At 44.0% G+C, this 26,331-nt stretch overlaps 1 protein-coding gene across 1 annotated transcript; it reads left to right on the top strand.

Annotated features, from left to right (window-relative positions):
- The first annotated feature begins 690 nt into the window (after window positions 1-690).
- On the top strand, window positions 691-26,331 carry ptch2 (patched 2). Its single transcript, XM_057334762.1, has 22 exons — window positions 691-1,362; window positions 2,827-3,019; window positions 9,874-10,063; window positions 10,173-10,242; window positions 10,353-10,444; window positions 12,432-12,627; window positions 12,718-12,839; window positions 13,465-13,612; window positions 14,314-14,445; window positions 14,543-14,698; window positions 14,778-14,870; window positions 14,960-15,085; window positions 15,756-15,874; window positions 15,984-16,723; window positions 17,884-18,026; window positions 18,120-18,300; window positions 18,391-18,671; window positions 19,807-19,944; window positions 20,031-20,173; window positions 23,444-23,828; window positions 23,917-24,424; window positions 24,525-26,331. The coding sequence occupies exons 1-22, from the start codon at window positions 1,213-1,215 to the stop codon at window positions 24,557-24,559; spliced, it is 4,341 nt and encodes a 1,446-aa protein (XP_057190745.1). The 5' UTR covers window positions 691-1,212; the 3' UTR covers window positions 24,560-26,331.

Consider the following 26,331-nt stretch of genomic DNA (forward strand, 5'->3'; position numbering starts at 1 on the left):
CATTGTAAACCGATGGAGTATCCCAGGCCTTGACGTTCATTGACATTTTGCAAACTTTTATTTTGTAACTTTTTTATTTATCAAAGAATTATACAATTAATAAACTCCCGAGTAAATCGCAAGACGCAAAAAAGATTAGCCAATTACTTTGTGTGTGGCATAAGCTTAGCAATATTATATTACTTATATTATAATAAAAGTAGTTTATTTGCAGATTTGTTGATTACCATTGGAATTACCGTAGTTTTTCTAGAAAACCATTGGTAATCCATGCTCGCTGTGTTGAGACGATATAGTGAATTTGGGTTTAGTATGATTTTACGACAGATTAAAACAAACAACGGGTCCTACAGCTAAACAATGGTTCATCTTACAAGGGAAGTAGCAACAAATGCTCTTGAAAAAAACGAAGCATTTTTCTTTTGACATTTGGTTGGTCATTAATGTTATTATTAATCAAATGAGAAAATCATGTATTGTTAATATTATTATTAGTTCGTTTCATAGTTTGCCCTTTTTTTAGACTATATAGCCTACTGTATATGGCTACATTAACTTGTATTGTCGTTCTCTGTTTCAGGCTGTCAGTATAAAATAAATCTGTGTGTGTAGATGGCATGTGTGATAGCGTGTTAAAATACGAGCTGAGGCTATTGGAAATGTGCAGAGCAGAGCAGCGGTGAGTGAACGAGCGAGCGAGCGAGTTCCTCCCGCACTTCCCCCTCCCGGCGCTGCCTGCCTGCCTGCCTGGGTGGTCTCCCTCTCTCTCCGCTTTGGCGAGCTGTTGCTTAGCAGCTAATAATAGGAGATGTTTGCAAAGTAATTTGCCTCTTCCTCGGCCAATGAGAACCAGAGCACTTTTCCATCAAACCACCCTTTTCAGGATTCGCAAAGGGGCTACCTCTCCAAATGTTACTGCAACAGGATCAGAGGTAGACTGAGGGAATCTGCTCGCCACTTATCGCAGCTTTAAAACCAGTTACGAGCACCAGTTGTACGAATGAAGACCGAAGGATCTATACGGATTCGGGCGCATAATGTTGGAATGGGATTGGAAGACTTTGGCTCAAGGAAAGACTAGAGAATATTCTTTCAACTTTATCCCGACGGATGCGCGCGTCCTGTTTCTTGGATTATTATTGTTATTATCGCCTAACGCGCCGCGTTCGTCTTTAACTTTCTTCGGCGCTTCTTCGCTTTCTCGTTTGGACTATGGCCTCGGATCCCAGAGACCCGGGGGCCGGTGGTGTTTTTGGAGATTCACCCCCAAGTTACACGCGCTCTCCACCGCCCGTGAACTCAGATCTCCTCCGGAGACCCAGTTACTGCCACGCCGCTTTTGCGTTAAGACAGATTTCTAAGGTGACTAGCGTGTTTTCGAGTGGGATTTACACACACACCACGTTTTTGTTGTTCGTGTGTGTGATTTGCAATTTCAGGGAACTGTAAACGACATTATTTTGCTAGGTTTTAGTGTGTTTGGGGTAATTTTGACTATCGTGAGGACACACAGTGTAGATTTAATTTGAATGAAGAAAGTAGGAATGAAACGATTAACCACATTTACGCAGCTTCTTCATCTCAAATAGATTTCTGTAACCTAGTTTGATACAACGTCGTTATACGAAGAAAGTAAACTACACTAGTAGCAAAGCGTAAAAGTTCGGACAGGGACTTTCATGAATGAGAGTAGAGGATCCATTCATTTGTAAGGGATATACGCGCGTTTTGAGTCTTTATGGCGTTTAACTGCCTTGGTGTTCAGTCTGGTTGGTCTAGATACAAATGTAGCGTGTTTGTTTGACAACGCGCGCGTCCTGCTGAGGAATTCACTGATTAAGTTTGATCTGACAAAGCATCAGTGAAGCGCATGAACGCTTGGCTATGTGTCAAAACTCCCGTGAGTGAAACCAAAACATGTCCAGTTATACTGGGGCAAGAACAATCAATTCTAAATTGTCAATCAAATTACATATGAAAAGGGTTTGTTTATCTTCAGTTTGCACTTTTATTAATAGCATTAGAAAGTTTACAGTATACAATTACCAGGCTAAGTGGCATTAATGGTAGACTTGTGGTGTCTAGAAATAGTGACTAAACGTTTACAAAATTACTTTTTTTTGCTTCAAGCAGTGTAAATGTGTTTGATTAATAAAAGTAAAACTGGATCTCCTACTGCAGTTGTAGTTCCTAAAAAGCGACTGACAGCAGTTGAAGTTTCAGGCCCGTGTGTGGTTAAGCATCATTGTCCTCCTGTGAAAAAAGCTTATGAGAAACTTGTACAGCTGTGGTGTTTTTTAGATAGATTGTTAAACTTTGTTTGAATTTACAATCGGTTTTTCGCTTAATGCTGCTTGCAGGCCAGATGAGAAACTCCAGGCCTGTGAGATGTTTAGAAAAGCCCCTTTAATAGTTAACGAAGGTTTATGAACGTTTTTATCTTATCATGTTTGCATACTTGTATTGGTGGGTTTATAGTGTCAACCCCTGGTTAGAGTGGATTAGTAAAGAAAACCTTAACTGGTTACACTGGTATTCAAACTACATCATTCGAGGAATATGATGTTTATAGCCGAGGCAACTCTGCGAACATAAGAGTAATAACTAATATAGAAAATAATGCCTAGCTGTACATCGTTTACCTTCTCTGTTATACAGTACGCCCGACCGTATGTCATTTTAAGAGAAATAAAATAGGCTCGTTTGTAAATATTGATTCCTGCGTTGTCAAAACAGTTCGCTGTCCTGGCAGGGCACCGCGTGTTACAAGTGATCTGAAATAGCATCGGTGTACATGTGAATAAGTGTTTCTCTCTTGTGTCTCAGGGGAAAGCTGTGGGACAGAAAGCACCACTGTGGATTCGGGCGAGGTTCCAGGCTTTTCTCTTTTCTCTGGGCTGTCACATCCAGCGACACTGTGGAAAAGTCCTTTTCATTGGACTGCTTGTATTCGGAGCCTTGTCTGTTGGTTTACGAGTGGCTGCCATCGAAACGGACATCGAGAAACTATGGGTGGAAGGTGAGTCTGAGCTTTCGTATTTTGGTGCCGCGTGGGTGGGTTTTTGGACTGCTCTTTGGTGATGTCACTGTCTATAGGATCTGTACAGACAGAGGCAGCATTTTATATAGTTAGTAGTGCAGCTCGATTTTGTCTCACCTCGAAACAAGTTGACTGTGTTTGCTCAACTTAACTGATTGAAAAGTGTGCTTGTGGTGCAGTTGTTGGGTGATGTTTGACCCAGACCTTGTGTGGACTTCTGATATGAAGTCTCAGGATGTTTTAGCGGACATCGACCGTGGCCTCTGGAATTCCATATCTCCTGTCACGCACACGTAGCATTCTTGTTCCAAGCTCATGCAAGCCTTCTCTTGTTCTCTCCCCATCAGCCTATATTGTTTGCTGTGCTTGATGTTTTCCCCCCCTTTTCCCGTTTGACGTCCTTTCTGCGCACTTCACTTATCGGTGCATTTTCAGGCAGCTTTATTTGGTTTTCACACCGCCAAATTCCTCCTAAGCCCCCTAGGCTTTCGCCACACTGCTGATCCCATGCACAGATGGGCTGTGTGTGAATCGTTAGCCATCTTTGGGAGCGCTGACCCTCCCCCCTCCTGCTCGTTGTGTGGTCCTTCACTATTCTTGGATTCCATTCAACAATAAAGGCACCCCCCTTTACCAAAAAACGTGAATGCAGCTGAAGTTTACCCACCTGTTTCACACTCGCGCACACAACACTCACGCCCATGTGCACAGTCAGTATTTTTGACTTTTAGAATTAAAACGTGTTGTACGTTTACGTGCATTTAACATTAGTTTGGATTGGGAAAAAAAAGTGAAAAAATTTTAAACTGTAAAGCATTGCATTTAAAGCACTACATGCTTGCTCATTCAAGAAAATGACTTTTGAAACGTTTTTGGTTTTGTTATTATAATTATTTGTGAAATATGCAGAAGTGTAGTAATGCATTGATATATGAACTTATGCTCTCCAGAGAGAACGTTAGATGCAGTTTTAAGCGAAGGGAGTTGATGTTGTCAGCGAAATTCGTGGTTTAATGTAAAGCAGGCATAAAGTATGGGGCTCCTGCAGTGAAGTGAGCCTGAGTGTTGAAAAGGAACGCTGTGCCTTTAAGAGGCAGTCCCTATGTTTCTAAAGTTTCTGCCTGCCTTGTTTCCCCCAATAGCCCATTGACAAAGCTGCTCTGGGCTGAATGGGGAGTAAGTGGTATGGTAACAAGGAGAGGTTAGTTCTCACACACAGACCCACACGTACTCGCTTCTGCACGCATGCACACATAAAAAGTCACAGGGAGAAACAAAAGGGTTTTATAATGGGTCTGGTGATTAAAAATAGCATTTGTTACCTAGTGCAGTTAGTGACAATTAAATACGTAGCTGCATGTCTCCAAAGCCCCAAAAAGATAAAGTGATATTAAATAAGTGTTTTACTTGGCAATTTACTGCACTCTTGATAGGAATAACATAACATGATTTATAATGCACTTATTAAGTTGCATCTAAAAGTTGCATGTCCCACATCCAAACTGCTCGCAAATATTCAAAAATGCTGTGTGTGGGTGCAATAAAGATTTGTTTGGCCCATGGAACTCACACTTGCCCAGCTGTGCATTTCGGAGCATATGCCGCCTCATTACTTACCCCCGAGGTGGTGACTGTCCCCCTCTCACCCCTGCTCTTCACCCCCACCCAAATGTCACCCGGGCCACCAAGTGTCCATGTCCTCAGGGACCACCCAGCCATCCATAATTGCTTCCACCTTCCATCAAACGATGTGCGAAAAGTGACAACCTAGCGTAGGTCTGAAGATGACTTACAGCAACAGACCCGCAGAATCGACACCCTTTAGAGAATACACTGTATTTTGTCTGTTGGGTCACAAAACTCCTCCTTGCGTGTTATTCTTACCCCTCTTTTATGGAGAAAATGCATGTTATTGAGGTTTTGTATGGTTTGCAGATGAAGTTCATGAAGTTATTTATGGGAAAGTGCGATTTAGCCTTCATTGTGGGGCAGAAGACAGAAGATAAAATAAAATGTAGAAAAGAGGTTTGACTGAAGAAACGTTCATCTTTTCTGAAGTGTCGGAATTTGTTTGGAAAATTAGGAGATGGTTAGAAAGATTGAGAAAGAGTTTTAATCCTTTCATCTGGTTTCCGAAGCGCTACATCTTGTTGTAATTGTGAGACGTTTGCTATTGGATTGAGTGATTTTTTCCGCATTTATAGTGAAGGGTGAGGAAAGCTTTGTCCATGACATGTTACCCATCAGCTTGGGGGAAAAGAGCATACTTTGATATGCGATTACATGCTTGAGTACTTCTGGCCTCCCAAAAGGATTGCTGGCATTTAACAGTCAATGCAAAAATGTGCGCCGGCCTAGACAAACGGCCAACTTTTTCAAACAGACGGACATGTTAATGTATCTGGGTAGCTAGCCTGGTTGAATTTTATAAAACCACAGAGCAGCAGCAGAGACGTATAATGAACATATACACACCATATGAAGGCAGAGGGAACCAGCACAAGCACATGCTGTACAGAGACACATGTAGACCTTTCTGTGTGTTAGGACCAGTTATCTAAATAAAATATGTTGGCTAAATGCAATAATTCATTAGAAAATACACAGTCTACCAGTTCTGGTGGCGGATTCGAGAGAAAGAAAGCTCTATGAGGCATTATTGGAGGTGAATGGCAAGCCGCAGTACCCCAGCTATGTAAATAAACTCAAACTGCCGAGACTGAGACCTCACCAGTAGAAAGTACAAACAAGGCCAGAGTCAACCTGGGTCAGTTGAAAATGTTTATTTCAACCCCCCCTACCCCTCACACACACACACACAGGCCGGCCTTCCAGCCTCTATTACTCAAGAACAGCCACAAGAACTGAATGCATCCCTTCTCCGAGAGTCTACCCCAATTCAGAGCAGAGCCAATTACAGCTTCTCTCTGCCAGCGTCTTCATTCTCTTGACCTAATCAGTTTGTTTGGCATCGTGCTTGTTTTTTAAACATTGGACGCTGATGCCATTTTAAAGGTTGTCAATGGAACAATATCAAGGGAAAAATGAAATGGAGTCCCGTTGGCATCTGTGGTGAGAGTAAATCAAGCCCCCTGTCCGTGGCACACCTTTGTGTTTATATTTTTAAGCTAATGTTACTAGAACAACGCCAGCAGAGGCAGGAGGAGTCCAGACTCCAGACCCCCATGAAGCTGCCCCTCTCACTGCCCGATTCAGACAGTATTTCTTACATTCAGCCACTGAGGGTCATTTCTTTGATCCACTTCTTTGAAAAAAGAAAATGGTCACTTTTTGCAAAAAAAAGTGTCCTTTTTATACCCCTCAACAGTTTGTTCTTTGGGATCGGGTATTTTTTTAACATTTTCTTGGTGCTTGGTGGAAAAGAAATGGTTTCTGGGCTCAATAAATTCATTTCCAGTTTGAATGAGACCAGCAACGTGGAAAAATTTTGCCTTTCACCATGGGATGAATGTATGTTTCAACCACACATTAAGCTGCATTAGCAGCCAGTGAAGTGCCTAATGTGGGTATTTTTCACAGCAGCCAACACTAGGACTGATTAGCATAATTAGTACAGGGACAGCTATACATATGGAAATGGCCAGGACCTAAATGCCAGAACCGGTGGAAATTTATGTCAATGCTGACACAAGTATCAGGTCTGAATAGGTGCTAGCTCAAGCAAAGTCTCGGCCGTCTTGATTTGTTTTTAATATTTTTTCAGAAAGATGCAAGTTATGAGTTATTGTTTATTCACACTAGCCAAAAGTTACCTCGGAGATGTACAGGATGACACACACATAGATAATGCCCATCCTTATTGTTTTGTTCTCTGGGAAAACTCTAGGTCCAATTTGCTTTTGTGGCGACTTGCTCGCTTCATTTTATTCTGTTTGTTGGGAAACAAGTGAGAAAGACTGAGTGCAACAAAGGCCCGCATTGAGTCTCGTGTTAGCGCTCACAGAGGCAGAGGTGGAGCAGTCTCCATCTGCCACTGTATTGGGGCGAGATGGGGTGGTTCTCCGAGTCATGGTCTGGCCATTGAGACTTTCTGTGATTGAGAGTTGCAGTGAAGCTGAAATGTTTAAAAAGATTTGCACTTGAGCCAAATCTATCCCCCTTGTCTACATAATGTGTCTGAAAAGAAAAGGAAGAAAAAATCAAACAAAGAGCTTGGAATGGACTAGATGGGGGCTTGGCGGACCCGAGGCAAAAGAGCCGGACCGGCTCGTTTTGTTCTTGCTGGTTTCATATACTAATGTGGGAGAAAGAGGGAGAACAGAAAGAGCCAGTGAATGCACGTACGGGAGAGAGTGTGTGCTTGGGCACGCACTGGCACCCGGCTGCGTATCTGTGTGCTTGGGTTTACTTGGGTGGCGAAAACAGGTAAAAATGTCTCTTTCAGCACTCTTCCATGTGGGACTTCCTCCAGAACAGCGTGAGTCCTTTCAGAAGCCTCTTAATCCTTCTAATCTGGCCCACAACACTTTGAAGGTGGCCTGTTCTAATGGAGAAAGCACTGGATTCAGAATTTGTTGCTCGGTGCAACTGCACCGTGTGAGGATGGGCAAAACATTATTACAGGGACTTTAAGATTTTTTTTTAAAGCATATTATAAATGTATTTAATAGTGTTCAAATTGGTGTTATTTGAAAAGGCCATTTGAGAATTTGGTGAGCAATTTTGTTAGCAATAGATTGGAAAACGTTGGACATGAGGGTCCACTGTCGTGGTGACATAGGGAGCTTCTTCTCCATGGTTAATTACATGTCACTTTCCATACTGCTCCCTGGGAGGGAACCTTCTTACACCAGCTCTCTTTGCTGGTCTGCTCATGGGTGGGAGCTGAAACCCTTCTAAAGGCTTCGCCCCATTGTGTACAACCCAGCAAAAGCAGAAGCATCAGTTTGTCTGGAGATTAACTTCAGCTCATAGCATTTTATATGCAAGCGAGAATTTACAAGGTCCATTGCATAGCTGTGTAATATGCGAGACATTGAGGCTGGTTGCCTGCTATGTTGGGGAATGTTGGTCAGACCCTCCTCATGGATAATTGGCCTGTGATGGTGATGTCACCCCTTGGGCTGTGAAAAATGAAGCGCAACTAAGGAAGGAGGGTGATGGCAATCTCTGTGTACATACAAGGGCCATGACTTTAGTTTCTGTGCGGGTTTTAGCGTCTTTAATTATTTTATTCTTTATGTGAACACAGACCTATCCAGACCCTTTCCCGGCACCGTCAAATCCTCAGGCTTCACATAAATGAACAGACCTAGCTGTTTAAATCTCAAATTTACACCTCGGAACACTCTCGTGTCTCCCGGTTCCTTTTTTCCCTCCCGTCTTGTGTGTTTCTGGCTGTGAAAGTATTTGCGTGCCTGTCTCTTTAAGCGTACAGCAGCAGCGAGCCGAGAGAACAGAGCAGAGCTCCCATCTGGAGGGTGGCTGAGCGGAGCAATGACTGAGCGGCGGGGCCCACTCGGGCCTCAAGCTGGGTGGTCCAGATGGGAGGAACCAGACACAAATAGCTATAATTTACTTCAGGAGCCTCTGTAATTACAGGCCCAAGGATTGGAGCTCAATTCCTGCAGATGCCTGAATGCATTAAATATGAACACACTGTCTGTAGATCGACAAAAAAGCATGTTTGCGTTTCGCAAATGGAAAGGGCCTTCAGATATAGCCGAAGCAATGTGTTTATGTAACCTAGATGTCAGATAGCTGCGTGAATGAAACCAGGAGGGTGAATGTTTACATGGATCGGGCTGTACGCGTCAGTGCGCTTTACAGTCGCTGTTTGAGAAACTACGCAGAATTAATGACGTTCCTGTGCATTTACAGTGCAAATCTTTGTTCGTTCTCCGCAGAGACCATTTTCTTTTATTTAACAGATCCTTTCATGTATGTTAAAAGAAGGATCTTAAAGAATCAAAGCAGCAGGCTCTTATAATGACAGTAGTGTTATGCCCCACAATCTCTCTCTTTTTCTGTTGTTATCATGTCTCTCTCCCCTCCGCTCCCTCTTACAATTAACCAAGGCGAGCAATGAGATGTGCAGCCTCTGCAGGCTTGTCTTCATGTATTGGGACACGAAGGGGCAGACGGGCAGGCTCTGATCCGGGCCGGTTCGTTTCATGTGCATTTGGCATGGCCACAGATACCCCGTGTCCTCTTTTCACTACCGCCTTCGTTAATTAGGAGGCTGGACTCCGGAGTTTCCTCTGCGCTCTTTGATGCTTTTTATCCCGGCTCAGCATACCACATGAACAGCGTTTCTGCCTCTACCCTTGTGCCTCACTCCCTACTTCCATTAACTACTCACATCTTGGATCCAGGCATCGTGACCTGGAGATCAAGACCTAAAATGATCTTGGGTTCTTCTTATGAGAAACCACAGTTTGTGCTTAGCAGTGTCATTTTAGTCATTAATTAAACCAGTGGTGGGAAGATTAACCCAGGATAGAGTTTCTGTGGTTAGTGTTTTAGCCAACCACATGTTGGAGAATTTATGGGGGATTTTGTGCAAAAGCCTGTTTGTTAGCCTCGTGTGACTGCATGATCTGCGTCGTATGCTTTAAGAGAACACTTCCACTCACTTCTGAGTGCTGGAAGCACAAATCCGGCCCTCACATCTGTTTCTGTGGTTGGATGGACAGTACACAGGGGAATGAGAACCGTGGTGATTCTAATTTCAGTTAAATTGACATTAACCTTGTTGAAACATCATCACACAACTATACAGTTCCTCCGACTGTTTTTGCAAAGGGTTAAACGAAATCCACTAGTTGAGCCAACTGGAAACAAAAAAATAACAAGTTCATTCTTTTTCTCAGCCGGCAGTCGAGTAAGCAAGGAACTGCGGTACACGAAGGAGAAGCAAGGAGAGGAGTCAGTGTTCACCACCCAGATGCTCATACAGACACCCAAACAGGAAGGAATCAATATTCTTACCCAGGAGGCTTTGCTGCTCCACCTGGAGGCTGCTCTGTCAGCTAGCAAAGTCCAGGTGTCTCTTTATGGAAAGTGAGTACAACCCCTAACAGGATTACAGGGAATTAAATGACGCTTTTACACACGGTCCTGCCCCAACATGATGTATTTCAATATGTGGCTTTGTGATATCTATCAACAGATCTTGGGATCTTAATAAAATCTGCTTCAAGTCTGGAGTCCCGATTATAGAGAATGTCATGATTGAGAGGGTAAGCATTTTTAAATGTTTTATTTTTTCCATTTTTTGTATTTAATGCGTTTATGCTGAAGTTTCTGGTGTTGTGTCATTGAATTTATTCATTTAAATGCTTTTCTACAGATGATTGATAAGCTCTTCCCCTGTATGATTGTGACTCCGTTGGACTGCTTTTGGGAAGGTTCCAAGTTGCAGGGAGGCTCTGCCTACTTACCGTAAGCATTTTTACTTTAACACATAATCCCATTTCTCTAAATGATTCATTTTTTACTTAATTATAGCCAGTAGTTAGGAGCTACAGAGTTAATACTGGTTTAAGGGAGTGTTACTTTAACACATTTTGTCCCCCCTCCAAATATAACACACTCTGCTATAACAATTGGGCTTTACCTTCAACCAAACATGACCCTGACTGGGACAAACGCCGACATCAAGCCCCTAGCAAAAGCTCTATTTAGTCTGTTGATAAACTAAGGGCTGGTTCCGTCGTCGCTTGGACTTGAGCTGTCATCAGTGTGGTGAGGGGGCTTTGCAGGATAATCTCTAATCCTGCACCCCTGTTCCACTACCCGTTCTCCCCCTCCAAGGCTGAGGAAGCCCTTACGGAACGGGGACAGAGAGCGAGAGATGACTGCTACTGGGTGGGTGGGAGGGTAGAGTGGAGGGGGGGAACTGGGGAGTCTTTGGGTCAGACAATGGTAAGCATTCTTTTAGTTTACGAGTGAGTGTCCATCAGTGAGGGGGCCCTGGAGGGGGCCCGGCTTTGTCAGCACTGGGTAACACTGTGCATTCTCATGGTAATCGCTCAGGCTCGGAGCTGTAAGTTGTCCAACAAATAAAATGGGCATTATTCAAGTCGTGGGCCCAGAAAGAGAGAAGAGTGAGAGATAGAAAGGAGAGGGAAATTAACAGTGGACAGTTTGGTAGTTTACACTTCCACTTGTAACATCTCTGTAAAATTCTGTATGCTCACTAAATTGTCGTCCATGTTATGGATGATGAAATGTGTTATTTTATTCAGTTGGTGACAGTACAAAAAGTCTCACTGCGTCTTAGTTTTCCTTTTTCTTTTAGCACAGAAAAAAGTAAATACATTTATTATTTACAATGTTATATATTGTCTTATTTATTTTGCTGAGCATGAAGAGAGGTTTGAGGTAGCCCCTGATGCTAATGTCCTCTCAGGCTTCCTCTTCAGTTCAGCTGTATTTTTTTATCCAAAGAGAAAGGGAGAGAGGCAGAGAGCGAAAGGGAGGGAGAGAGTGAGGGAGAAAAAACTTGGGGGAACAAAGAGCAGCAATCTATGGAAAAACAAAAGCGCCCAGGCCGGTTCACTCAAGCAAAAAATAGGAGATAAAGGAGACTCTCTTTGCAAGCAGGAGCAAAGGCGCTTGGTATGTGGGAATGGGAGAGGACCAGCTTTATTTGAAGCTGCTCTTCATGAGTTATTGGAGTGAGATTGGGCCCGGAGTTAGAACACTATTCACTTTTATTCTTCTTTACCCACAAATACTCATCACAGTGAATGGCCCCTCTCTCACTTGGGGGTATCAGCGTAGGTTCTATGGCATGTTTCGCTGAGATTTTAGCTAGGTATTAACTAGAAATGTTGTCAAGGGCATGATAACTGGATGTGAAAATGGCAGTATAACATAATTTTTCATGCTTTGTGGTTATCAGTGTCAGTTTTGAAGAACCACTCTGCTGACATGTTATGATGCAAAAAATCAACTCTGTAAAGGAGCCAAACTGTAACTGTAGAGAATTAGCCCTTGGCACATCAATAGACAACAATCCAGTCTCTCAATAACCGTCGAAGGCAGATTAAAACCAGAACACTGGGCTAAAAGCAGCATTCAGGAGGGTCGGCACAGCCCTTCCCAACTTTCCCACTGCCCGCCTTCATTTCTATCAAGATGTTTAGTGGCAGAGGTAATTGTTATGACTCGATGCACAAAGTTAAGAGACAGCAGCCTGAAGACCGCCGGGACATTATGCCTCTCCGTGTAACAGGATAATAAACGCTACTTTATGCAGCATCTGTAGCCCGCCACCATCGGGGAGGGACCGGTGCCATCAAAGCAGTAGTGCAGAAGTTGCAGTAAAGGGAAAATAGGGTTTGCATGAGGACATTTTAAAAAAGGTTCACATGTGATAACTTTATCAATGTATGTTTATGCATCACGTTGTTTGCATTCGTAGGGGAATGCCTGACATTCAGTGGATGAATTTAGACCCCATCAAGCTAATGGAGGAGCTGAGCCAGTTTACGTCTCTGGAGGGCTTCAGAGAGATGCTGGATAAGGCTCAGGTGGGCCACGCCTATATGAACCGCCCTTGCCTGGACCCTAATGACACAGACTGCCCACACAGTGCCCCCAATAAGGACCCGCGGCAGGTGGGCACAATGTTTCAAATTTGTTGTTATGGATTTGACTTCTCAGTTTTTATGAGTTTGCATTAAACTTGCTGTCTGTGTTTTCTTTAGGTCCCTGACATTGCTGCGGAGCTTCAGGGCGGTTGCCATGGTTTCTCCAAGAAGTTCATGCACTGGCAGGAGGAGTTGATCCTGGGCGAAAGAGTAAAGGACTCCCAGAATGCTTTGCAGAGGTGAGAAAAGAAAGGAGAGAGTCGAGGAGGGGGCATGTGGGTGGGCCTCTCTTAGGAGGCCCTGATGAGAGGGAAAGTGAGAGGGAAAAGCAGAAAAAGACAGCGATAGATAGAGAGAGAGAGAGAGAGAGAGAGAGAGAGAGAGAGAGAGAGAGAGGAATCTTTCTGACTCTTAATAACCTCACACATCCTAAGAATTCCTCACATGAGGAGGGATCAGTTTCCACCTCTGACCCTGGTATAGGAAAGACCAATTAAACATGATGGACAGCCACGTAACCTATGGATGGATCTAAAATGTAGAGCGGAGAAAAAAGAAAACACATTGTAATAGAAAAAAGGTGCACGTGATACAAAGTAAACAAACTGTGCCTAAACCAAAAGCGAAGGCAAATTTGTTTGACCCCTGTAATTCAATCCCCTGTGTGTATTTTCAATGCAGTTTAATCTGCAATAAATGAAAGTCTGGGATAAGAGCGGTACGTTGGCCTTCCGCCCAGCTCTAGAGCCTTGTCCTAATCTCAGTGGAAGTGATAGAGTGATTTACAGTAGCCCATGAGGGGCCACACGCACCTTTCCAGTCTTTTATCTTGTTTTCTTCTAAACGCTCATCTGTCCTCTACAGTGCTGAGGCCCTTCAGACCATGTTCCTTCTCATGAGTCCCAAACAGCTCTACGAGCACTTTAAAGACGACTACGAGATCCACGACATCAACTGGAATGAGGACAAGGCCACTGCCATCCTGGAGTCCTGGCAGAGAAAGTTTGTTGAGGTAATTTCTTATTTCATACTACATCTATGCCTCACTGTGAGGCCTGAACGGTTCAAATGATTTTAGAGGACATTGGGCTTAGATGAAGAGGAAAACAGAATGGAGCAATGGTCAGCCTATGAGGTCACAAGTGGTGCGGGAGGGTTGTTTTCCTTAGACCAGAGGATGGCAACGTCTGGCTGAATTCCATCAATCCTCAGCTGCCTAGTAAACGGAGTCCTCCTAGGAGGCCACCGACAGACTCCCAGTTATAGGAACAAGCTGTTTTGGTGATAACTGACACCCAGCCCACTGACTGAAAGAGAGAGAGGGAGGGAAGAGCCTACAGCGATATCTGCTGCCTCAGAAAAAAGAGAGAGGGAAGTGGAGTCAGGGTTGGGGGTATAGGGCACTGTAAAAACAAAGTGCAGGGGTATTTCGTTCTCCTTAAGGTTGTCGGCCATTCATGGCGCTGATGGAGTAGCCAGAAAGACCATGTGATCTCATCTGATCCATCTGACCTCTGCCCTCTGGCATCTGTGCTCATTATTTCTCGCTTGTCGAGCTTCATAGGTACTCGTGCTATCTTGTTTGTGTGTTATTGGGCTAAAATACAAGGTGGATATATTTGTGTGGTTTGTCTGAAAATGTAAATTAAGATTGATTCAGTATCATAACACATGTATTGGTTTGATATTTCAAATAGTGATTTTTCTTTACAGGTTGTCCACGGTAGCATTCCTCAGAACGCTTCTTCTAACGTTTATGCCTTCTCTACCACCACTCTCAATGACATCATGAAGTCTTTCTCCGACGTCAGTGTAATCCGGGTGGCAGGTGGTTATCTGCTCATGGTAAGAAATGTGCTATCTGCAAGCTAACTGAAATGCATTGAGTTTGTTTTTTATATTTGTGGAGCTGTTTTCTTACCCATGCGTTCGCTGCGCACAGCTTGCATACGCATGTGTCACCATGCTGCGCTGGGACTGTGCTAAGTCTCAAGGTGCCGTAGGGCTGGCAGGAGTGCTGTTGGTGGCTTTGTCTGTGGCTGCAGGACTTGGATTGTGTTCACTGCTGGGGCTTTCCTTCAATGCCGCCACCACACAGGTATACACACACCTGAACAACATCTTCGGTTTACACTTCCCCTGAGGGCTGCAACTCAGTGCTGTGTGTTTCTCCACAGGTGCTGCCGTTCCTAGCCCTGGGCATTGGAGTGGATGACATGTTCCTGCTGGCTCATTCCTTTACTCAGACCAGGTCCAATATCCCATTCAAGGTATGTAGCCTCTAAACATTCTCTGGAACTTGAGTGTTGTTGCTCAAGAAGATCACAGCTCATGTTTTGCCCTCTCCTGTGTTCCGTAGGAAAGAACGGGTGACTGTCTGAAAAGAACTGGCACCAGCGTGGCGCTGACCTCCATCAATAACATGATCGCTTTCTTCATGGCTGCCCTAGTGCCTATTCCTGCTCTCCGGGCCTTCTCGCTTCAGGTACGATTGTGCGTTTTGTGTTTGTATGCATATCGTAAAGCACTGCGCCCTGTGATGCCCATTAAAAAAGACTGGCAGGGGCAGTGACTTTGTGAAAAAGCCAGTAAAAGTGGCTTTAATAAAGGAGCGGTCAAAGTTAATTCAAAGTTAGGACGGCCTTTGTTCTCATCTCTTTCTGGCATTCTCTCTCTCTTTTATGGTCGAACCCCTTCATCCAGCTAAATTCACAGCCTGGCTCTCAGGTGGGAAGGGAATACAGAGAGATAATGAGATGAGTGAATATATCAGTATATCACACAGACTGTGTTTCTCAGATCTCCCCAGGCTAGCCCTGGGTGGTCTGTGCTGTAATGATATAATGTCTGGAATATAATGTCTGTCTGAGGCTGGCGGAGTTGGAGGGGATTGTTCTGCTCAGACTCGTTGTGACCTTGGGAGTCCCCTTTCCTTAGCTTGTTGACTGTTTGGGGTGTGGGGGGAGGGGTTGATTTAGGGTGCATATTTTACTTACTAGGATTCAATCCGAGGTACTAAAACAGCAAGGGATCCTGAATGCGGAGTATTTTTTCTCAAGTTCAGATGGCAGCTGTGGAGTCGGGTGGCAACGTAGAACTCATGAAGGAAAAGACTTTGGCCTCTGTCCTGAACTCTCTCTCACTTTTTATTTCAGGCGGCTATTGTGGTGGTCTTTAATTTCGCCATGGTTCTTCTGATCTTCCCTGCCATTCTGAGCTTGGACCTGCACAGGCGCGAGGACAAAAGACTCGATATCCTGTGCTGTTTCTACAGGTAACTAAAATGGACTGTTCACTTATTTCATTTCAGCTTTTGGTTATTAAAATACTGATTGGTGCATGACAGAATTGTTTAATATGTTGCTTTTTTCCATCCTTTCCAGTCCCTGTTCATCTCGAGTTATCCAGATCCAGCCTCAAGAGTTCTCTGATGCCAACGACAACCACCAGCACGCCCCTGCCACCCCCACCTACGCCGGTTCCACTATTACCACCAGCACCCACATCACCACAACCGTCCAGGCCTTCACTCAGTGTGATGCTGCTGGCCAACATATTGTCACCATACTGCCTCCCACCTCCCAGATTTCCACCAGCCCTCCAGCCATGGTTCTCTCCACCCCAACTCCCACCACCGATCCTTATGGCTCCCAGTTGTTCACCACCTCCAGCTCCACCCGAGACCTCCTGGCCCAGGTGGAGGAGCCCAAAGAGGGCCGCGAGTGTGTGCCACTCCCTTTCTTCCGCTGGAATCTCTCACGCTTCGCACGAGAAAAATATGCCCCCGTGTTACTTAAGCCCGAAACCAAGACTGTGGTGGTTGTGGTTTTTGTCGCTCTCTTGGGCCTTAGCCTCTATGGCACAACAATGGTTCATGATGGACTCTACTTGACTGACATTGTCCCTAGGGACACAAAGGAGTATGACTTCATCTCTGCCCAGTTTAAATACTTTTCCTTTTATAACATGTACCTGGTTACCATGGATGGCTTTGACTATGCCCATTCCCAAAGACAGCTTATACAACTTCACAATGCCTTTAACACTGTGAAATATGTGATTAAGGACAGCAATCACAAACTTCCTAGAATGTGGCTCCATTACTTCCAGGATTGGCTCAGAGGTAAGACTTGGTTTCACAATGTGTTCTTATTTAGCTGTGCTTGCTAATGCACTTTTTACTATTACTATAGTAATTGCTGCTGTTACTATTTACTATTACTATGCCGATAACCCAAAATAATAAGGCTTGTAACTCACCCTGTATTGTCTGAGGAGTTCATGTTTTTACAACTAATTGGAATGATTATATTCCAAGTATATATTTTTTGCCTGGACAATGCCATGAATTATATTGAAGGAGAGACCGGCACCATATTTAGGAAATGGAATGTTGTATAGGCTTAAAGTGGGCTTTTTTAACTTCTGTCTTCTAAAATCTGTCAGAACATAGCAAAGCCATTTATGATCATTGACATTATTCATTTCTACTTTTTGTTGATCATAAATCAAGATACGAGTCTACATTTGAGTCATTTGAGGATATAGCAAATCTGCCAAATAATGAGGAAATATGCAACGTAGCTATGCTAAAATAAGTCACATAAACTATAATTTTCAGTTGTGTTCATTCTATAGGTGAGATCACTGAATCTTATCTCTTAGGAAAGGTGAGAGAAAGAGTTCAGTGAAAGTTCGTTCCTGTCATCTGCTTTTGTCTGCTTTCCACCTGGCCAAAGAGAGTATTGTGGATGGGTCAGGGGTTATCTCATACGTGTTGTGTACCCTCTGCTCACATTATCCTGTGATAAGAGCTTAACTGTGATGTGATGCTACAACAGTTAAAACTCAGTGAATTGAAAAGAAGTCATTTCTTGTGAATGACTGTGGAAACTGGGAGTAGTTGAAAGACTTTTTCTCCCTTCACTCTCAGGCCCCCCATGCCATTTCCTTTTCTTGTGAGAAGATGTCTGTAATTACAGAATGGTTGTGGAAACTGTTTTTCTGCTGTTGCCAGACTTTTTCATTTGGAGAGCACGAAATGCTTTCTCTGGTTAGTTTATTCAGCCCACACACACTTATTCAGCAGCAGGCAGAAAGATGGAGAAATCAGTGAGGGGAGGGCATCTGGTTTAAAAGTCTGTTTGTGTGATTGGCTTGGCAGTAAATCCGCTAAAGAAGTGATTTTACCAAGCCCATAGCATGCTTGTGAATGAGAACTTTGAAAATATGCTTGCAAGTCAGAATTTGTAGGTCTAATTTGCATTTCTGTGCTCCACATAGGTTTGCAATCTACATTCGATGCTGACTGGAAGGCAGGCAGGATCACCCGTGACAGCTATCGCAATGGCACTGAGGATGGAGCACTTGCGTACAAGCTTCTTATACAGACTGGCTCCAAGAAAGACCCTTTTAACTACAGCCAGGTGTGTGGTCAACCATTGAAGCATGCAGAAATACTACTTCAAAAATTGACTTTCTAAAATATTGGTTATTTACATTTTTTACTTCGCTTAAAGCTCACAACCCGTCGGCTGGTGGATGAGGATGGTCTCATCCCCCCTGAGGTGTTCTACATTTACCTGACAGTATGGGTCAGTAATGATCCACTGGGTTATGCTGCCTCTCAAGCCAACTTCTACCCTCACCCTCGGGAGTGGATCCATGATAAGTACGACACCACCGGGGAGAACCTTCGCAGTAAGTGACCACCTTTCTCATGTCATCACTCGTTCATGAACTCAGATGTGGTAATGTGATTTTCATTCTGAAACCTGTTCTCTCTTTTAGTCCCTGCAGCTGAGCCTCTGGAGTTTGCGCAGTTTCCTTTTTACATGAACGGCCTCAGACAAGCTTCCGACTTCATCGAGGCCATCGAGAGTGTGCGCTCCATTTGTGAAGAGTTTATGCGCCAGGGAATTCAGAACTATCCCAACGGCTACCCATTTCTGTTTTGGGAACAGTACATAGGTCTACGCCACTGGTTCCTGCTGTCCATCAGCATAGTCCTTGCGTGCACCTTCCTGGTGTGCGCTATCCTCCTCCTCAACCCGTGGACTGCAGGCATCATTGTAAGTCTGCCTTTTCCTCACCCTAATCCATTTCCAACTTGCTCTCCGACTTGTCTTTCTCTTTTCTACCCTCTTCCTCTATTCTCTCATGTCTCTCGCTCCCCCTGATCCCCTCAGCACAGCTCAATAACTTTGCCACCAGGGCGGTTTTCTGGGGAGGGCCTTGGCGGGTTGTCTAGAGGGTGCTGCGTGCATACACACATATACACACAGTCACACACATACATAGTTTTGCTCTCACCTCTTTTGTCATTTAAATGGGTGCTGCAAGACTTTCTAAAGGCGAAATGCAAAGCTGTCCTGAAGACTTTTACCTCCAACTGCCTTTGTCCAGAAATTTAAGGACAGGACAGATCTGCCCAGTCACGACCTTGGCCTGCTAAACCCATCCATCAGGGGCCGTATGTAGTGGGGGGAGCCAGTGGGTGGGTTAGTTTAATGTTTTAAAGGCATTTCACAGGCTGCTTGGGTTTTGTATTTAGCATGCAATATGAAGAACTAAGTATTTATGTATGTATTTTTGGTTTAGCTGTAGTGTCGAACTCGATGTTTAAGTGCTAATACCTAATAATGTAGAGCTGTGCTTTTTTTATCATATTCTCCCACATACACTCATGTCCCGAAAACCATCCCAGTTCTCTTTAGTTTTACAGCCTATATGTGGCCGCAGTAAAATGGATTTTACCATCTCCAATTTAAGCGTGACGAAATTGGGGACCCCTGCCAACATCAAAGGTTCTCAGGGTAAAGACCTAACCAAGTGCCCACTGTATTGTATCAAAAAACTGTTTCTCATGAGTAGAAAAACATGGAGGGCTAAATAGTACAAGGAACATGATGGCAGACGGGAGGTCCTTGTGCGCTTTAACATGTAGTGTCACTTGTTTCCCTTCCTCTGAAACTGAGAAGAGACGGGGTGGGGGCAGGACATGGTTCGTGATGTAATGTGATACTTAAGGCAGATGACAGTGAAAAGTGGAGGATGCAAGCCCAAAGAGCCCCAGTTCTGGATTGTCACTCATTTATTTCAACACATACATTCTCTTGGGGTAAATGAATGGGCATATAGGCTGTTACGAAGCATGCATTTTTTGAGAGCTTAGCTAACATGCGTTCCTTTATATTTACCTTTCAGGTTTTTATTTTGGCCATGATGACTGTGGAACTTTTCGGCATCATGGGATTGATTGGTATTAAGTTGAGCGCCATTCCCGTGGTCATCCTCATTGCCTCCGTTGGTATTGGTGTGGAGTTTACTGTGCACATTGCACTGGTAAGGCCCTTTTTCAAAACTTTCAGTCCTTTAGTATTCGTATTTCTTCAAGATACATAGAGTCACTCTCAATTTTCACTATGTAGGGTTTCCTGACTGCTATCGGGGACAGGAACACTCGTTCAGCTGTGGCAATGGAGCATATGTTTGCTCCTGTGATTGACGGCGCCATCTCCACTCTGCTGGGAGTGCTTATGCTTGCCGGCTCAGAATTCGACTTCATCATGAGGTGAGTGATTGACACTTCTGCATGCTGGTTTCTGCAGTTGGCCCGTGTGCCGACTTTGAAAAGGGTGGCAGGAGGACAAAATTGTCCATGTGGCTCCGGGGTACAGGTGGTAACGTTTGCCTTCCACCTCTCCCTCATCACCTGGTGTTGTCAGTCTGGATATTAACTTCCCACAGACCACCACGGCACTCTGACAAACATCCTCTGAGTCGCTTGAATGTGCAACAAATAGAGGGAACATCAAGGGAGTGCAGCAGCTGCTTGTAAACATGTAAATATACAACCCACTGAGCGGTGACTCATACACGCTCACAACGTCACCCCCCTGATTTTGGAGAGGATGTCAACTGTCCAATCATTTGGTTCAGAGCTTTTGCACCTTTTTGCACAGTGCAATGCATATGAAAGTTCGCTCTGTCCATCCTTGGTTCGACACAAAACAGTTGGAAGTTACCCTCCAACCAGTACATTTGAGATTTTTTTTGCCTGGTTTAATGTTTGCTTCCCAGGAAGTAAATAACAGTGTTTTTCAGTTGGATCTGGGCTTTGCTGGAAGCAAACCACAACATTGAGAGCCACCCCAAACAGACCCATGACATAAAAATGCAATGTTATAAGATGTTAAAATGCTTAGAGGATCCAACATAGCTTTATATTAAAAAATTAAAACTTACAATAGTCTCCTAACTCCTAAGATGTTAAAAAGAGCCTTCTCTTTTTGCACCGAAGATGGTAAATACAAGGAAAAGCAGCACAGTTTGGGTGTCCAGGAAACTGCAGGGGGGTGTTAGACCAGATTGCTTATTGGTAAAGCTGAGAAAAAGATTGGGGGTTGGGCATCGGAGTGAACCATTTGGTGAAAGTGGTGTGCCAGCAATGGGGCATTCACGGTGGGAGGTCCTGTTTAGATGTAGAGGAAGAGAGAGAGAAGCCTGGCCCTCTAGCTGGGGAGTAGCATAAATACATCGCTGTAAACATCTCCTGGCTGTGGGACACTGAATAAACAGGAGAACAAGCTCAGCGGCCCCTCTCAGAACGAGCCACCCCTTCCAGCCTCTGACTCGGAATGGAAAAGATTACAGTTTATATAAACAACAGAATTCCTAACACTATGTCTACTCTGGAGGTCTAACCCAAGCAGGGCCCGTGGATGGTTTAGTCTTTTTTCTTTTTTTTACTCCTTAAATAAATCACGCTCCACTTTCGGAATGTTGACTTAGTAAAATAAACAAGCGCCTTTTTTCCAGTCTTTTCATGTATACAGGACCGTCAGACAAAATGAGTGCCTTTAACTAACAAAAGGTGGATGCAAGTGCAGCCAGAGATGGTTGGCTCATTTGTCTGTTTGTTTTTTATTCTCAAACAGGCCTCATGTTCTCATTGAACATTGTGTTGAAAGGATGATTGTGGCTTTTTCGCACTCCTGTCGAAGTGTCACTCACACTGGCGCAAGTCGTCTAAGTGTTTTCAGGAATCAGTGTAGAAAGTTTCGAAGAGCTGAGCAAAAAACAAAACGACTCATGCTGTCTGATTCTTGTGTGTTAATGAGGCAGACATGAGAAAAGAGGAAGGGGTGGAGAAAATGAAAGCCATAGCGTAGCTCAGCCTCTGGTCTAAATGTGGCATATAATTTGGAGTCTGGTAGTGTTGCATTTTACACACAGACCCCAACAGGCCACCTTGGAAATTTGGGTTTTAGAGGTCAGTTTAAATATTACCTCTGCTTGACTGTGCAAAATGACTGAAATAGGTAATTACAGTCTTTTTTAAACCGTGATACAGTGCAGGTCTCCTCAGGGAGCCGTGATAGAGACGCTAACTAAAATAGATCCAAAATGAAGGTTCAGCGGCACGACGAGCATCAGACCTGTAATCTTTTTAACAGGGTTGTTTTATTCATTTGCTTGACGGTTCTCAGACAGCCAAAGCAAACACATTGCCTCATTGGAGGAGACGGGTCAATGGACAGCAGTTTCCACCGTACGCCTGGAATGCTCCAAGCAGATACGCCAAAGATGAACGTTTTCCTTCTTTTTGAAACCCAAGGTTCTTGTAGATGTGACGGAAGCGAAAATGGTCAGAGGGTGGGAGGTTAAGAGAACATACCAGACTTTTTTTCCGGATTCTGTTTCTCTTTTCCCTACCTCCAGAAGTCTGAACCACAGCTAAAACAGCTGAATTGTCTCTTTTCAGTGTAAGCGTTTAACTGAAGTGCTCTCTAATTTTCTCGTGCTCGCTCTTTCTTGTGGTGAATCAGAGCCTTCCCATAATGCTCTGAACTGAAGCGCAGAGACACAGACACCCTCGCAGCCCTGTAGCCTATTAGGGAGCTCTTCATGTTAACACGCCAGCCGGGGCACAGAGCGTAACTACCATAGCGTTTGAGCCTGCAGAACCTCATTCACCATCTTATCCCTTGGCCCCTTCGTTCAAATACACATTTCTGATGCCACGTCCAGCGTTTAGCATCTCTGCAGTGCATCACCAGAGCTGCTAGCGCCAGTGCCAACCAGACCTCCATATTTTTGGCTTTGGCAGGTGAGGGTGGTGTCTCCTGCAACATTTCAGGGCTGCGTTGAGGTTGCCCTACTGAGAAATGGTGTGGTCCAAAGAGTTTCAACAGAACAGCTAGTCTTAGTGCTTGTTGACTGTTGGAAGCGTTGTTGATGGACTCTAGGGTCAGTTTTACTGGCTCAGTCTGTTATACATGTGAAAGAAATGCCTTTCAACAGATCTCATTGCTAGCGTTGCGTGATTAGCACTCAAGCCAACATGGCTGTTGGAGGCCAGGAGGAGGGAGAGGGTGGTGGAAAAGAAAGAGATAGAAAGCAAAGGTCTGCCCAGCGTAAACATAGAGGTGGTGTGCCCTGGCCAAGGAGAAATACGATCTCAATGAGAGGGGGAATTAAGTTGCGGAGGGGAAAATGACATTAACAGCAGCGGCAGCTTTCGAGCCAGGGAGAGGGAGCGCGAAAGAAAGCAACAGGGTGTTTCTGACGCGTAGAATCTGCTCGCTAATGTAAACACACCTCCTCAGGAAGTGGCAGGGCAGTGGTGATAGATGAGGGTTCCCAGAGGGAGAGAGAGCGAGCGCTCGCTTCGAAGATGGAACCCAGGAATTTCCCTCCAGCATTGTCAGGTCACCAGAAGAAAGGAAGCAGAGAGAGGAAATGCATTGAATAAGGGGGACACTTGCAATAGCTGTCGAATGTTGACACCTTGTTCCTGCATGATGCTTATACATCTCTTTATTTGTGCTTTCTTTTACAGATACTTCTTTGCCGTGCTGGCCATTTTGACATTATTGGGGATCCTGAATGGTTTGGTGCTACTTCCAGTACTGCTGTCGCTCATGGGTCCCCCGGCTGAGGCTGTGCATGCTAACAACGCCAATCAATTGCAAAGTCCCTCCCCTGAGCCCATGCCACTACCTATGAACCACCACGGGTACTACACTGGGAACATCCCGAAGGGACCGCGTCAGGCATTCTCCGAGACCTCCGAATCCGAGTACTATTCTGAAACCACCTCCGGCATCGGCGAGGAGGAATACAAGTACTGTGACAGGAGCACGTACATCACACCCCCGGCTCATCCTCCCACCTCCCATATTTTACTGGAAGCCAGCAAAAACCCCAGCTTCCCTAAGCTTACAGTAAGTTTATCACGTCGAGCATAAAGAAAACATTAAGGAACTGTTTGTTTCATTTTTTAATCCGTTCGCATTTGTTTTTGCCTCCAAGGTGGTGAAGCCTTTCCACGAAACAGGCACTAAAGGACAGCTGAGCGAGTCTGCCCAGAACGCCATCAACTCTGTCAGTTCGCAAATCACGCGATGGGATAACAAACACGAGTACCAAGGGCCAAAGCGACAACATTTACCAAGTGACAGGCCCCACTGTCCTCACAGGACTACTCAGTGTGGCCCAGGGCCACAACCAGGGAGAAAGCAGCAGCAAAACAGGACTACAGCCCCAGCCAATGGTGCCGGGGCATTGCAGCGGCCTAACAATGCCATCACCATGGTTACAGCCACAGCCTCTGTGACGGTGGCAGTGCATCCCAGTTTGCCGGGGTCATATCAGGGTTACATGCACGAAGGGTTTGAGGATACCGAGTCGGACTCTTTCGAGGACTCTAAGAGAACTTCTCAAACGTATGGAAAAACTTCAAATTATAAGAGAGACTCTTTGGAACTTCAAGATCTGGAACCCACAGAGAACAGCCAGTATCAATCTAACCAGGCGCTAGGTAAGAACGAATGGTCACTTCTAGTAGTAGATATAGAGATCGCTCATTTGTTATAAATAAATACCATGTTTTAATTTGATTTTTTATGCGTGTGTTGCAGGTGGTGCATGGATCCAAGCAGCCAAAGATTGCTAGATTGCTCCCAGCCCCCGCATCCCTTTGTCCGGAATCTTTGGCTGCCTCGGGCAGTCCCCGACCCCAGCATGGTGTCTTTGAACTGTACATAGACCTCACACACACGAGAGGATTTATTTTAAAATTATTAAAAAGGTCTTTTTAGAGATTTATAAATATATATATATTTTAATACTAAAAAAGAGGGAAACTATTTTAAATCGTGCTGTATAACTTGTGTATTCACTTGTGTATAAGAGGATTTGGAGGCCTTGTTTCCTCCGTTGTATAGATTCTGAAATGTGCTATATGTAAAAAGAAGTTAATATTAGGTTATTGAAATGCAAGGTCAGTGTTCCTTTTTTGCTGCTACACTTCAAATTTAAGATGACATGTCTTGAACATATGCAGTACCCCTTTCTCCAACACAAGCCGAGATATAACTTTTATGTTAACAAGTTCTTAAACCGCAGCCAATAGGAAGCTTATCTGTATTGGTTGAAGATGTTGACTTATTGCACTGTACAAAATCTATATCTACACAGATAGCAGTTTCTGTCATTTCCAGTGTTTTTCCTTTATTTATTTTGCTTTTTTCCTGACAGCAACCATTGTGCCTTCTTTACTTTCAGTCTTACAACTTAACTTGTCTGTTCATTAATAAGTTACTATATTGTTTTTATTTCAAAAGTTAGTGCGAAACTCTCTATGTGTAGTACAGTGTGCAGTGAACAGATATGAGTCTAATGTTACATTATTTCATTTTGTGGTCCTTTGCAGTCTACATTGACATACTTGAAGGGTGGTCAAATGATGTTTTTCTCTAAGGTTATTTCAGCCATACATTGTGTAAGCTTCAGTTTGTCACTATATATGTCCCAGTAAATGTTTGGGAGATATCATGCAAACATATTTACCCAAATATCATTTAGAAATGGAATACTACATAAGTGCAAAAAGGAGATTTTCATTATTTTTTATATTGCTAGCTGCTTTGTACATAGCGACTGCCCTTCGCATTCGTTTACCAGGAAGTTGCCCCCCCGGGTATCTCCCTCAAGGCCAGTGTAGGGACAGGTAACCAATTCTGGTGCTAGACTTCTCAGTATTTTGTCTTAGGTTCAGTTCTCTTTCTTGGGTCCAATTTCAGGCAGTATTTTAGCTAAAAAAGCTCACTCGTTCAGTATTGGTCACATCACTGCCAGATTAAATGCAGGGAAAAGTGTTAATTTAAGTGGCAGCTTCTCACACACAATTTCTTTCTGTCTGTATATTTAACAAAATAAGTAGTTACTGTATCTGGAAGACAACACAACATAAGCAATCGAAAGCACATGTACAGCGCAAGGACAGGAGCGGCACGGGCAGACAGGGGTAGGGGATGGGGGTCCTGCATAGGGGTTTTGTTTCAAATGTATGTCATGCCATATAAATTATTTATATAAAATTTTTATTTTTGTAGTTTGTACAGATGTTAGTCGCTAGACTGAAGTTATATTTTTAAAGAGTAAATATATTATAAATATAAATATATAATTATATCTATTTGTTTTGGGGGTGGGGTGGGATTTGAGATCTTCATATTGCTGTTGGAAATTATGAAGGAAAGGGGTGGCTACAGTTGTCCACCTTGCGACTCTTTGCCCTTCCTTCTCCATGTAAAGATTTGAAGAGTTTCTGTTATTGTTGTTGTCTAAAACACTGTGACTTCAGAAAACTTTGTTCGAGGAAAAAAGAAACGATGTGACCATCATTTCCTTCACCCTTTATAGGAATTCAACTAACAAAATAAA

Source organism: Triplophysa rosa, linkage group LG5 (assembly GCF_024868665.1).
Source record: "Triplophysa rosa linkage group LG5, Trosa_1v2, whole genome shotgun sequence".
NCBI lineage: Eukaryota > Metazoa > Chordata > Actinopteri > Cypriniformes > Nemacheilidae > Triplophysa > Triplophysa rosa.

Excerpts from the sequence above, each read along its gene's own strand:
- ptch2 (XM_057334762.1), top strand. The coding sequence starts at position 1,213 with ATGGCCTCGGATCCCAGAGACCCGGGGGCCGGTGGTGTTTTTGGAGAT. Across the intron at positions 15,086-15,755 it reads TCCGGGCCTTCTCGCTTCAG|GCGGCTATTGTGGTGGTCTT; the intron begins GTACGATTGTGC and ends TTTTTATTTCAG. Across the intron at positions 16,724-17,883 it reads CTTCCAGGATTGGCTCAGAG|GTTTGCAATCTACATTCGAT; the intron begins GTAAGACTTGGT and ends TGCTCCACATAG.